The sequence below is a fragment of the Nicotiana tomentosiformis genome, chromosome 1 (genome assembly GCF_000390325.3).
Source record: "Nicotiana tomentosiformis chromosome 1, ASM39032v3, whole genome shotgun sequence".
Classification (NCBI taxonomy): Eukaryota; Viridiplantae; Streptophyta; class Magnoliopsida; order Solanales; family Solanaceae; genus Nicotiana; species Nicotiana tomentosiformis.
In genome coordinates this window covers 157206226-157218765 of record NC_090812.1, presented here as the reverse complement: position 1 = coordinate 157218765, position 12540 = coordinate 157206226, and the positions used below count along the sequence as shown (strand labels likewise).

Below are 12540 nucleotides of genomic sequence, written 5' to 3'. Positions count from 1 at the left end.
AGATTAAAGTTAAAGCCACCCTTAATTATTTTCCTACCATTGTTTACAACTTCAAAGAGGATATTGCAAAAAAATCATTTACAACCTCACAGAAACTTGAACTTAGAAATTTCCATAATTTCTAAAACATTTTCATGATATGAGCAACAGGCATACCTAACACATACCCAGCAATTTACATCATTTCCTCTCTGTCCTCTCTTGCCTCAATTATTCAATGAATAGTTAATTCCATTACGAAGTCTTTGTCTTTTTGTTGGTTAAAAAGTCTTGCTTTTTGAAAAGAAAGAAAGAGAGAGATATAAGGTCTTCTAAGAAGAACAAGTTACGTTTGCTAAAGCACGGACACAGCTAGCATATACTCTGAGCATTCTTTTTCATATTACTCTTAACATTGAACTGGTAAAACTAAGACTATTTTTAAGATTGAAATATTAATCCTCTCCAAGTTCTTAATCATTTTGTGATTTTCTTGTTTTTCTTTGCAGCTTTCAAAAATGGAGATTGGCTTAGCAGTTGGAGGTGCATTTCTATCTTCAGCTTTAAATGTTCTCTTTGATAGGCTTGCTCCTCAGGGTGAGCTGCTCAAGATGTTTCAGAGGCAAAAGCATGATTTTCAACTCTTAAAGAAGCTGAGGCTGACTTTGCTTGGTCTTCAAGCAGTGCTAAGTGATGCAGAGAATAAGCAGACATCAAATCGATACGTCAACCAGTGGCTTAATGAACTTCAGGATGCTGTGGACAGTGCTGAAAACTTAATGGAGGAAATCAATTATGAAGTTCTGAGAGTTAAGGTGGAAAGTCAGCATCAAAATCATGCAGAAACAAGCAATCAGCAAGTAAGTGACCTCAACTTGTGCTTGAGTGATGAATTTTTTCTTAGCATGGGATGGGACAGTTGGAAGAATCCAAAAAGGTAGCAACTGTTCCCATGTATCTTCAAGGTGATGCAAAACTCTAGTGGCGAGTCAAATACAAAGCCATCAGGGCCGGCGAAGATACTCTCCAAACATGGTCAGAACTGAAGGTCGCCATACGCCTGAAATTCTTCCCCGAAAATGTGGAATACAATGCACGGAGAAAGTTGCGTGAACTCCGCCACACCAGGTCGATGCGGGACTACGTGCGTGAATTCTCCACACTCATGCTAAACATATGGGATATGGGGGACAAAGACAAACTGTTCGCATTCATAGAAGGTTTGAATCCTCAGGCTCGTATGGAGATGCAAAGACAACGGGTAGATACCCTGCCCAAGGCTATTCAAGCTGCAGAGTGCCTTGGGGATTATCAGTTGGAAACTCAGAAGGATAGGCCCCAGCCGCCTGTCCGAGGGGGATACAATGGGAGCTCACCTAGCAATGGTGGTCCCAATAGAAACAGAGGAGATCGAGGTGCATCCAAATCCAAGGCTCCTTCCTCAAGTAGTACTAGTGCTGCATCAGTCAACAACAATCAAGGAAGAAAGCCCCCTTCAGAATGCTGTCATTGCGGCGGGGAACATTGGAACAATCAATGTCCCAATACACAGATTAATGCTCAACAGATTGTTGAAAATGAGTCAGATACCGATGACTCAGACGGCCCCGAACAAGTAGGTGCCTTCAATGCATTTGTCAGCTCCATTCATGATACCTTGGCGGCAACCGGTGCCGGTAACCCCAAGAAGAACGCATGCCCAATCGTCAAGAAATGGAAAGGAAAGGCGGACGAGAGGCCTCCCACAAAACAAAAGAGGACCTTAATGTTCGTTGACATGAAAGTAAACGGCAGACCTATTCGGGTATTGATAGACACGGGTGCTAGCCACAACTACCTAGCCTCAACTCAGGTGCTACGCCTCGGTCTAGCAGTGCAAAACTGCAAGGGTCATGTCAAGGCTATCAACTCTTCATCTCAGAAAGTGAGTGGAATAGCCAAAGAAGTGCCAATGAAGCTTGGCCCATACAAGGGAATATTCAACCTACACATAGCTATCATCGATGACTTCGAACTGATAGTGGGATTGGAATTCCTCAGGCAGACCAACACCATCCCGGTACCATATGCCAACATGCTCCTAATGATGGGAGACAACGGGGCCAAACCCCGCACCATACCGTGCATACCCATGAAGATGGCTGCTGGAAACATCACAACCATGCAGTTAAAGGAGGGAACCAACAGACTTGAACCTACGGTTCTAGCTGCCCTCAATATCATCAAACAAACATCAGATCATAGGCGTCCAACAGCTCATGGCGCCCCTCATTGTGTGAAGACTTGTCAAGCATTCCAAAAGGACAAGTCGGATCACTCAGCACAAGCGGGACTCTTGGAGCCGCTACCTATCCCACAGAGACCTTGGGAAAGCATTTCCCTGAATTTCATCACAGGATTACCCAAGGTCGGAAATCATGCAACCATCATGGTGGTAGTAGACCAATTTTCCAAGTATTCTACCTTCATCGCATCCCCACAGAACATATCGGGAGAAGATACAGCTCGGCACTTCTTCTCTCATGTTGTTAAATATTGGGGTATGCCCAGCAACATCATTAGTGACTACGACCCACGCTTCACTAGCAAATTTTGGACCCAACTTTTCAGTTGCCTCAGATCCAAATTGAGTTACAACTCAAACCATCATCATCAGCAAACATATGATCAAACAGACCAGTTCAATGACATGCTGGAGGAATATCTCCGCCAATTTGCAACCGGGTCACAAACACATTGGGTGAAGCTTCTAGATGCTGCTCAGCTGTGTTTCAATTCAAAAAAGTGCACCCATACAAACAAAAGCGCTTTTGAAATTGTTACCAGACAGCAACCGCTACTCCCACAGAATGTGAATGCACCAAACATGCCAACATCTTATAGCGCCGCTAGTTTCTCGATAGAATGGGAGCAAACATTGAAGATAGTGCATAGCTATCTTGTCAAAGCCCAAGACAGGCCAACGAGGTATGCTAAACAAAACCTTTGCTTTGCCCGACATCAAGCAGGGGACAAAGTGATGGTAAGAACCCCGGGGCGGAACTTGGTTGCAAAGAGGACCCAAGATCCTCGCCTATTGCAAAAATACATCGGACCCTTTCTCATTGAAAGGCGCATCGGGAAATCCACATACTAGCTGAACACACCAGCCTAGTGGAAAGTCCATCCAGTCTTCCATGTCAGCCGCCTTTCAGAAATATATGAAAGATCATTTAGAAAGCCACCTCACAACACGAGGGGAACAGACCTTCCAACCAGCAAGAGCCTAATCAATCATCATCATCCTGCAAGTAAGGCTCCGAGGACGTTGCCAACTCATGTGGGGGAGAATGCCATGGGCTGCTTTCCATCATCGACCCATGACCCTTTGGACGCGCCCCGTGGTGTCCCGGCAAGCCTCCCAACGCTTAGCGCCACAGTCGGCCCCGTGGTCTCGGCAGCGCCAAGTGACAAGCGCGCATGCGCCTCTGTCGCCTCACCGATAATCAGTGCTAGCGGCTGGCGAATGCAATCAGTGCCGCGCGCACAAACCATCATGTTACCAACAGCGCCGCACACACAGATAGTGCCCCGCGCGCAGACCCAATGCCAAGCACCAACGCCTAGCCGCTGGCAGATCCAAATAGTGCCGCGCGCACCAACAACAATGCACGTGCAGACCCTAATGCTCAAGACAAAGTTGCTGCCATCGGACTTGCTTCCATAGAAGACTAAGTCCTTTTCATTGTAATTATAGAGTAGTTTTATTTCATTCATTTTCAGTGTGCTTCTACAGCTTTCTTAGGTCAACTCATGTAACTTTGGTTTATTTTTTTAAGCATTATTAAGGGGGACCAAAGCATTGAAACATTCAAGCATTCAAACAATTCTTTGTACTGGTGTCTCTCCCTCCCGACACCGCATTGCATCTTGTAATAGCTTTCATCGTCAATTGCTCATTTTTCGTTGCTCAATTGCTCACGACATTGGTTTTCCCGTACGGCACTGACAATCTAGTCTAGCGTACGGAGAGGAGCTCAGTTGGCGCATAGCAACCGCACTGACATTAGTTGCTTAGCCTTACGTCGCCCTTCCAAGGAATTTCAGGAAGGCGCCGCGTAACAATACTAATGGTATTATTTTTTGTGGTTAATTTATGCTTCTTTTGGAATGTATTGCTTCTACACTGTTCGAGTAGCATGTCACCAGAATGATTTTTGTTGGATAAGATGAGGTCATTGGACCTAGTATGGATAGTATCGTAATTGATTACAACAAAGTTGGAAGGATAATATTAGAAGTCGGCTTAGAAATCGGCTATAGTTCTTGTCGAAGGAGGGAGAGTTCCATGACTTGTTGGTCTGATAAGTAGTTATGAGTTTCTGTGTGTTTCTTTCATCATTGGCAGTGTACAAAGGTTCATAACAAGATTTTAGTTGATATGAGGTTTGTTACTGGTGTCGAGTTGGTTATCGAGCAGCTATTGCGGTCGGAAGTTATCGCTATGAGTATTTGAGTTATCGCTATCGAGCAGCTCTTAGGTTTTGGCGGAATACGTAGCTTGGTTGAGTTAGAGGGATCCAGTCCTGACGGTTTGGTTAAGTGCAAATGGATGTCGGAGAGTTCTGGATGGTTTCTACCATGATTTGATATGTATATTTCCTACTAATATGTGGGACATGTTACGTATTATGATTTCTTTAGGATGAAACCAAATGGAAAGGTCTTGGCTAATCGAGTATGTAGTTTCTTGCGACTCGGAGTAGGTTTTGAGATTTTTGTATCTTTCATATGATGGCATAATGGGTGCGGCATGTTGTGTAGTATTGAGAAATTGCAGGTGCAAGGTCACAATTTGGTTTTGAAGTGAAGCTCATGAAATTCGTAGGTAGCATAGACAGTTTCAGATGACCAAGTAATGATGTTACTATTTGGTATGGCTTGATGAGGGTATACATTTCGGGAAGGGCAATGTGTTTGATTTATGGAAACTTCATTGGTTCGACGACACTCTCCTGGTTGATCGACTGCTGATGTTCAAGTTTTGCCTTGTAGCACAGATGAATTTTTTTGAAGTATTCCTCGTGGGATGATCGTGTGTGAGAGATGTGTTAGACATTCGGGAGGTGGAGATGGGATCATATATGGTGATTCGTTTGTTCTATGGATTTGAAGACTAGGAGCTCTCAAGAACATATTGTATCATGGTTGTGGACTGTGAAGTCATGGCCGAAGCTAGCCAGATGATAGTATATGTTATGATTCAGTCATTGTGGAACATCATGGCATTATTTATCTATTTGTGGGTGACTAGAGCTGATTTGGGGTCCATTGGTAGGCCCAATTAGGGTGTGTATTATACGCCGAGTCGAATTGGTTGGCTCTATACTGCTATTGACGAGGGATGTGCCATTCGATTGTTGTTGAGCTTATTCGTGTTCTGAAATGATCTGTGGGTTACTCTTCTATGCTATGAAGAGTTGTGAATTATGGGTTATAAGCACACATGGTGCGGTTCTATTGGGTCATTATAACGGAATTTGAGCGAGATGAGTATTAGAGTATTGCATGATTGATGGCGTATTGGTTATGTTCTTTTAGCATTTGTATGGCACTGTGTCATTTTCCTCTCCATGGTTATGGTAATGCACTTTGAGTACTTGATGTCGAATTGCGCGTAGTTATTGATTTTGAGCAGGGTGGCTTGAGGTATATGCCATGGATCAGTGTTTGGATGGGGCACGCATTGCAGCGATATTATGTTGAGGTATAAAATTGCGTTAGATTCGTATGATGGTCCTACGAGGTGTGATGGATTTTCAGTATTTCGTTGTGGTAGTACTTGTTAAGCTTGCGAGATAGTTCTATCGTTTTAGTCATTCTTTTTCATGATTTGAGTACATTTGGATTGTTGCTTATTGCTGCACGGATTGCACGAGTTGTCGCTTTAGATTGTGTTGATGTAGCATGTCACCAGAATGATTTTTGTTGGATAAGATGAGGTCATTGGACCTAGTATGGATAGTATTGTAATTGATTACAACAAAGTTGGAAGGATAATATTAGAAGTCGGCTTAGAAATCAGCTATAGTTCTTGTCGAAGGAGGGAGAGTTCCATGACTTGTTGGTCTGATAAGTGGTTATGAGTTTCTGGGTGTTTCTTTCATCATTGGAGGTGTACAAAGGATCATAACAAGATTTTAGTTGATATGAGGTTCGTTACTGGTGTCGAGTTGGTTAGCGAGCAACTATTGCGGTCGGAAGTTATCGCTATGAGTATTTGAGTTATGTGGTATATCATGTGATTGTGTCATGGTCATGGTTATGGCTTGATATAACTTGTTCAGACTTATACAATGTGTATATGCGAAGTTCGGGTCTTGTAGTAATTCCGGATGTTGGAAATTCGATACTGTGGTTTACAGACTAAGGATGGAGTAATGATATTCAGTTGTATGGTGTGGTCGGGCCTAGTTGAAATAGGGTGACGTGGGATCAGCCCCGAATATGTGCATGGTAAAATTATATGGCGGTTTGATGGCCTTGGGAACAACTATTGGCACGTTCGATGACGAACATATGTTTAAGTAGGGGAGAATGTAACGACCCGAACAGTCATTTTCATTTGCAGGAAATTCTCTTCAGAGTAAGTATTTGAGTTATGGTACTTTTGGGATACACAAAGAGGAAATTCAGCGGCTTATGAGCCTTAGGGTAATGTGGATTATGCTAGGGTCTCGCATGGTAAATTTTGATCGAGGATTGTGGTATTATGGCGAGGAGAAGAATCAATTTGAAGGTAATTCAGAAGGAACTTGGAGAAATAGGACAACTTGGTAGTAGGTTGGATTAGTGTGGTAATGGGTAAGATCGGTTCTTGGGTGCTTATGATGTGGTGAATTTATAGACGTGATACGTGGCTATCCTCTTGGGTTTTGGTAGCCTGCGTAGCTTGGTTGAGTTAGAGGGATTCAGTCCTGACGGTTTGGTTAAGTGCAAATGGATTTCGGAGAGTTCTGGATGGTTTCTACCATGATTTAATATGTATATTTCCTATTGATGTGTGGGGCATGTTGAGTATTATGATTTCTTTAGTATGAAACCAAATAAAAAGGTCTTGGCTAATCGAGTATGTAGTTGCTTGTGAATCGGAGTGGGTTTTGAGATTTTCGTATCTTTCATATGATGGCATAATAGGTGTGGCATGTTGTGTAGTATTGAGAAATTGCAGGTGCAAGGTCACAATTTGGTTTTAAAGAGAAGGTCATGAAATTCGTAGGCGGCATGGACGGTTTCAGATGACGAGGTAATGATGTTACTATTTGGTATGGCTTGATGAGAGTATACATTTCGGGAAGGGCAATGTGTTTGATTTATGGAAACTTTATTGGTTCTGCGACACTCTCCTGGTTGATCGACTGTTGATGTTCAAGTTTTTCCTTGTGGCAAAGATGAATGTTTTTGAAGTATTCCTCGTTGGATGATCGAGTATGAGAGATGTGTTAGATATTAGGGAGGTGGAGATGGGATCAGATATGGTGATTCATTTGTTCTATGGATTTGAAGACTGGGAGTTCTCAAGAGCAGATTGTATCATGGTTATGGAGTGAAGTCGTGGCCGAGGCTAGCCAGATGATAGTATGTGTTATGATTTAGCCATTGTGGAACATCATGGGGATATTTATCTATTTGTGGGTGACTAGAACTGATTTGGGGTCTATTGGTAGGCCCAATTAGGATGTGTATTCTATGCTGAGTCGTATTGGTCGGCTCCATACTGCTATTGCTGAGGGATGTTCCATTCGGTTGTTGTTGAGCTTATTCGTGTTCTGAAATGATCTGTGGGTTACTCTTCTATGCTACGAGGAGTTGTGAATTATGGGTTATAAGCACACATGGTGCGGTTCTATTGGGTCATTATAACAGAATTTGAGCGAGATGAGTATTAGAGTATTGCATGATTGATGGCGTATTGGTTATGTTCTTTTAGCATTTGTATGGCACTGTGTCATTTTCCTCTCCATGGTTATGGTAATGCACTTTGAGTACTTGATGTCGAATTGCGTGTAGTTATTGATTTTGAGCAGGGTGGCTTGAGGTATATGCCATGGATCAGTGTTTGGATGGGGCACGCATTGCAGCGATATTATGTTGAGGTATAAAATTGCGTTAGATTCGTATGATGGTTCTACGAGGTGTGATGGATTTTCAGTATTTCGTTGTGGTAGTACTTGTTAAGCTTGCGAGACAGTTCTATCGTTTTAGTCATTCTTTTTCATGATTTGAGTACATTTGGGTCATTCTATTGGGTCATTATAACGGAATTTGAGCGAGATGAGTATTAGAGTATTGCATGATTGATGGCGTATTGGTTTTGTTCTTTTAGCATTTGTATGGTACTGTGTCATTTTCCTCTCCCTGGTTATGGTAATGCACTTTGAGTACTTGATGTCGAATTGCGTGTAGTTATTGATTTTGAGCAGGTGGCTTGAGGTATATGCCATGGATCAGTGTTTGGATGGGGCACGCATTGCAGCGATATTATGTTGAGGTATGAACCTGTGTTAGATTCATATGATGGTCCTACGGGGTGTGATGGATTTTCAGTATTTCATTGTGGTAGTACTTGTTAAGCTTGCGAGACAGTTCTCTCATCTGAGTCATTTTTTCATGATTTGAGTACATTTGGATTGTTGCTTATTGCTGCACGGATTGCACGAGTTGTCGCTTTAGATTGTGTTGATATAACATGTCACCAGAATGATTTTTGTTGGATAAGATGAGGTCATTGGACCTAGTATGGATAGTATCGTAATTGATTACAACAAAGTTGGAAGGATAATATTAGAATTCGGCTTAGAAATCGGATATAGTTCTTGTCGAAGGAGGGAGAGTTCCGTGACTTGTTGGTCTGATAAGTGGTTATGAGTTTCTGTGTGTTTCTTTCATCATTGGCAATGTACAAAAGTTCAGAATAAGATTTTAGTTGATATGAGGTTCGTTACCGGTGTCGAGTTGGTTATCGAGCCGCTATTGCGGTCGAAAGTTATCGCTATGAGTATTTGAGTTGTGTGGTATATCCTGTGATTGTGTCATGGGTCATGGTTATGGCTAGATACAGCTTGTTCAGACTTATACAGTGTGTATATGCGAAGTTCGGGTCTTGTAGTAATTCTGGATGTTGGAAATTGGATACGGTGGTTTATAGACTAAGGATGGAGTAATGATATTCAATTGTGTGGTGTGGTCGGGCCTAGTTGAAATAGGGTGATGTGGGAATAGCCCCGATTATGTGCATGGTAAAGTTATACGAGGGTTTGATGGCCTTGGGAACAACTCTTGGTACGTTCGAGGACGAACGTATGTTTAAGTTGGGGAGAATGTAACGACCCGAACGATCGTTTTGAGCATTTGCACTTCGCTCTGTATTTTGGGGGAACGAGTAGTTCCGTATGATGTATTAGGACTTGTGTGCAAAATTTGAGTTCATTCCAAGTTGATTTGATATGTTTCGGCACGAGTTTTTGGAAGTCAAAAGTTCGAAAGTTCATTAAGTTTGATTTGAGGTGTGTTTCATCGTTTCGATATTGTTATGCGTTATTTGAGGCCTAGAGTAAGTCCGTGTTATGTTATGGGACTTGTTGGTATATTCGTACGGGGTCCCGAGGGGCTCGGGGTGAGTTTTGGGTAGAATTAGATTGTGTTGCGCTCGTTTTTCTTATGTTTCGAAGTCGTTTCTTTAAACATAAATGGTACCACATTGAACAAATGAGCTCCTATTTCTGTTTTGGTTGAAGCAATAGATCCGTATCGTAATTACGGATCCGTAGCAAAGAGAATCATCGAATATGGACATCGTATGAGGATTTCATGGTCATTTTGCTAAGAATTGGGTTGCCAGATTTTTCAGATTAATTACGAAATTGCTGTTGACTTCGTATTTAAAAATCTACACTATTTCCAAATATTGAAACCAACATATCTCCTTCATTATAAGGTCAAATGGAGTGATTCAAAAGCTTATCTTGGCTGAATTTCACAAGGAATCCATTGGAGGCATCAAAAGCAAGTTTTGGGATTATTTGGCAGCAAAATGAGGCAGAAGAGCTGGGCAAAAGTACTTAATATCGAAGGTGTGTTCATTTGGTCATATTTTGAGTTGGGGATCTCGGATTTGGACAATTTTTGGAGGAGACATTTACCATATGGATTGGGGTAAGTGTTCTATACTTGAATTTAGTTATATTTCATGAATCAATCTTCGTTTTTAGCATTTGATTGATGATTTCAAAGTGAAATTTGGGGGTTTTGTCTAAAATTTTATAAAGTAAAATTTTGAGTTTTGAACAACGATTCGGAGTCGGATTTGAGTGAAAATAGTATGGTTGGACTCGTAATTGAATGGGTTATCGGAGTTTATGAGTTTTGTCGGGTTCCGAGGTACGGGCCCGGATTGGGCTTTTTGGCCGATTTTGGGCTTTTGATTAAAGATTCGACCTTTTTCGATTGAGATTGGTTTATTTAGCATTGTTTGATGTATTTGATTTGTTTTGGTTAGTTTCGAGCCGTTCGGATGTCGTAACGCGCGGGATGACATTTTTGGAGCATCGCTTGGCTTGCTCGATATTGAAATTGGCTTGTTCGAGGTAAGTAACTCTTATAAACTTAGTGTTGAGGGTATGAACCCCCACAATATGAGTTAAGTTATTGGTATTAAGGTGATGCACATACTAGGTGACGGGCGTGTGGCGTGCACCCTGTGAATTGGGACTCTGAGGATCCCATGCCACTGTATATTGCCCCTATCTTGTTGTTATCTGTGTCTCTACCATGTGATATAGTAATTAAGATGTCATCCGTGTTAGATATCATGTTTAGACTTATGCCGATACTTTTTGGACCCACTGAGGTTATTTCTGCTGTGGAATTATATGCTTTCATTATTTTATATACTCAGTCATACACACTCATATGCATATCATATCTCAGTCTCTGTTGTTATTCATTCTGATGTTTATTTATGGAATCAGGATGCACGTCGTAGCATATTTATTTATGGGATTGGGGTGCACGCAACAACATGTTTATTTTTGGGAGCGGGCTGCACGCCGCAATATGTTTGATATAGGCCGTGGGCCTCATTGATTTATGCCATGATTGGCTTGATATAACGCTTGGGTTGTAGGAGCCCCTCCGGAGTCTATACACACCCCGAGTGAGCGCAGGTACCTACCTAGTGATGATTGCCCGAGGGACTGTATTTGAGTGATATTTGCCCAAGGGGCTGTATACGAGTGATGTTTGCCCGAGGGACTGTATATGAGTAATTGGGAGGACTGAGTGACTGAGAAGACTGAGTGAATTGATGATCTAAGAGCTTGCATATGGTTTTATCACTGAGTTGCATCGCATTTGATATGCACATTTGACATACATGCATAGAAATACATTTTTCCTCTTGTTATATAGTATGATGTCATTCATGACTTTTTACACACATTGGTATGTGAGTACAGAGAGGTGTTTTTACACTTGATATTTGGAAAGAAAATGAAACTTCTTACTTATTGTTGAAAGGATTTTGAGAAACATCACAGTTTCCAGACTTACTTGTATTTTTGGCATTTTCGGCAAAAGAACTGAGTTTCACTAAAATATTTGAAAAGCATACCTATTTTTCTGAAATTGTGAGCGGGTTGAGCCCCTTTTACTTCTGAGATACCTCTTTACTGCTTGTGCTATGCTGATGTGAACTGTTGTAAAATACCGGTATGAGACCTGACCTTGTGATAACACGTCACTGCTTTCAACCTAAGGCTAGGTTTGTTACTTACTCAGTACATGGGGTCGGTTGTACTGATACTACACTTCTGCATATTGCGTGCAGATGTTGGCTGTTGTTATTGTTGTTTTCAGTGGTTGCTGGATTTGAAGACATACCTACATTCCTGTTGCAGCTGCCTCTTTTGTTCGGGGTAGCCTTAGATTATAAAGCTCTGTTTATGTACTTTTCAGATAAACTATATATTTATTTCATTTTCGCTTTGTAAACTCTATTCTTAGAAGCTCATAATTTGTACTATCAGTCTTTGGGAAATGTTTAAAAATTTAGATAATTCCTTTGTTTGATTGTGTTATTACTATTATTGGAATTGGACAGTTATTAGTTGGCTTACCTTGCGGATTGAGTTAGGTGCCATCACGACTAGCGAATTTAGGGTAATGACAGAAAAAGGGGGACAACATGAGGAAAAGGGGGATCTTTTGAACAAAGAAGGAAAAAGAGCCACCTGATAAGGAGAAAATGGAGCAACTAGGAAATGTTTCTTGGACGGTAGCTTCACCGCGTATTTCCTTCTTTTTTTTTCATTTTGTTTCCTTTATATCAAACTACCAAACCACCTTCTTTAAAAAAAAAAGGGGGGAGATGGAGAAAAATCGGCTGAACATCCATATAGTAAGCTGAAATTCAGAGCTTAGTGAAACTTTTTGAGAACAAAAATCTCTCATAAAATACAAACAGTTCTTGACTTGGTTGCGCTTTTCTCTCCCTCGAGCTTTGTGGAGTTTTAAGTTTTATTG

The 12540-nt window shown here is 41.5% G+C and overlaps 1 protein-coding gene across 3 annotated transcripts; it reads left to right on the top strand.

The window, feature by feature from the left end:
- Positions 1–267: 267 nt before the first annotated feature.
- Positions 268–12084, top strand: LOC138904148 (putative disease resistance RPP13-like protein 1). Of its 3 annotated transcripts, XR_011413383.1 has the most exons (4): positions 269–402; positions 489–839; positions 10517–10604; positions 11846–12084. XR_011413383.1 is itself a non-coding variant. In XM_070192640.1 (3 exons), the coding sequence occupies exons 2-3, from the start codon at positions 498–500 to the stop codon at positions 11888–11890; spliced, it is 387 nt and encodes a 128-aa protein (XP_070048741.1). In that variant the 5' UTR covers positions 269–402; positions 489–497; the 3' UTR covers positions 11891–12084. The 3 variants fall into 3 exon arrangements, 2 of the variants coding, with proteins under 2 accessions (XP_070048740.1, XP_070048741.1); XM_070192640.1 differs by lacking the exon at positions 10517–10604; XM_070192639.1 differs by lacking the exons at positions 10517–10604; positions 11846–12084 and having other exon boundaries at positions 268–402; positions 489–1023.
- The last annotated feature ends 456 nt before the right edge of the window (positions 12085–12540 follow it).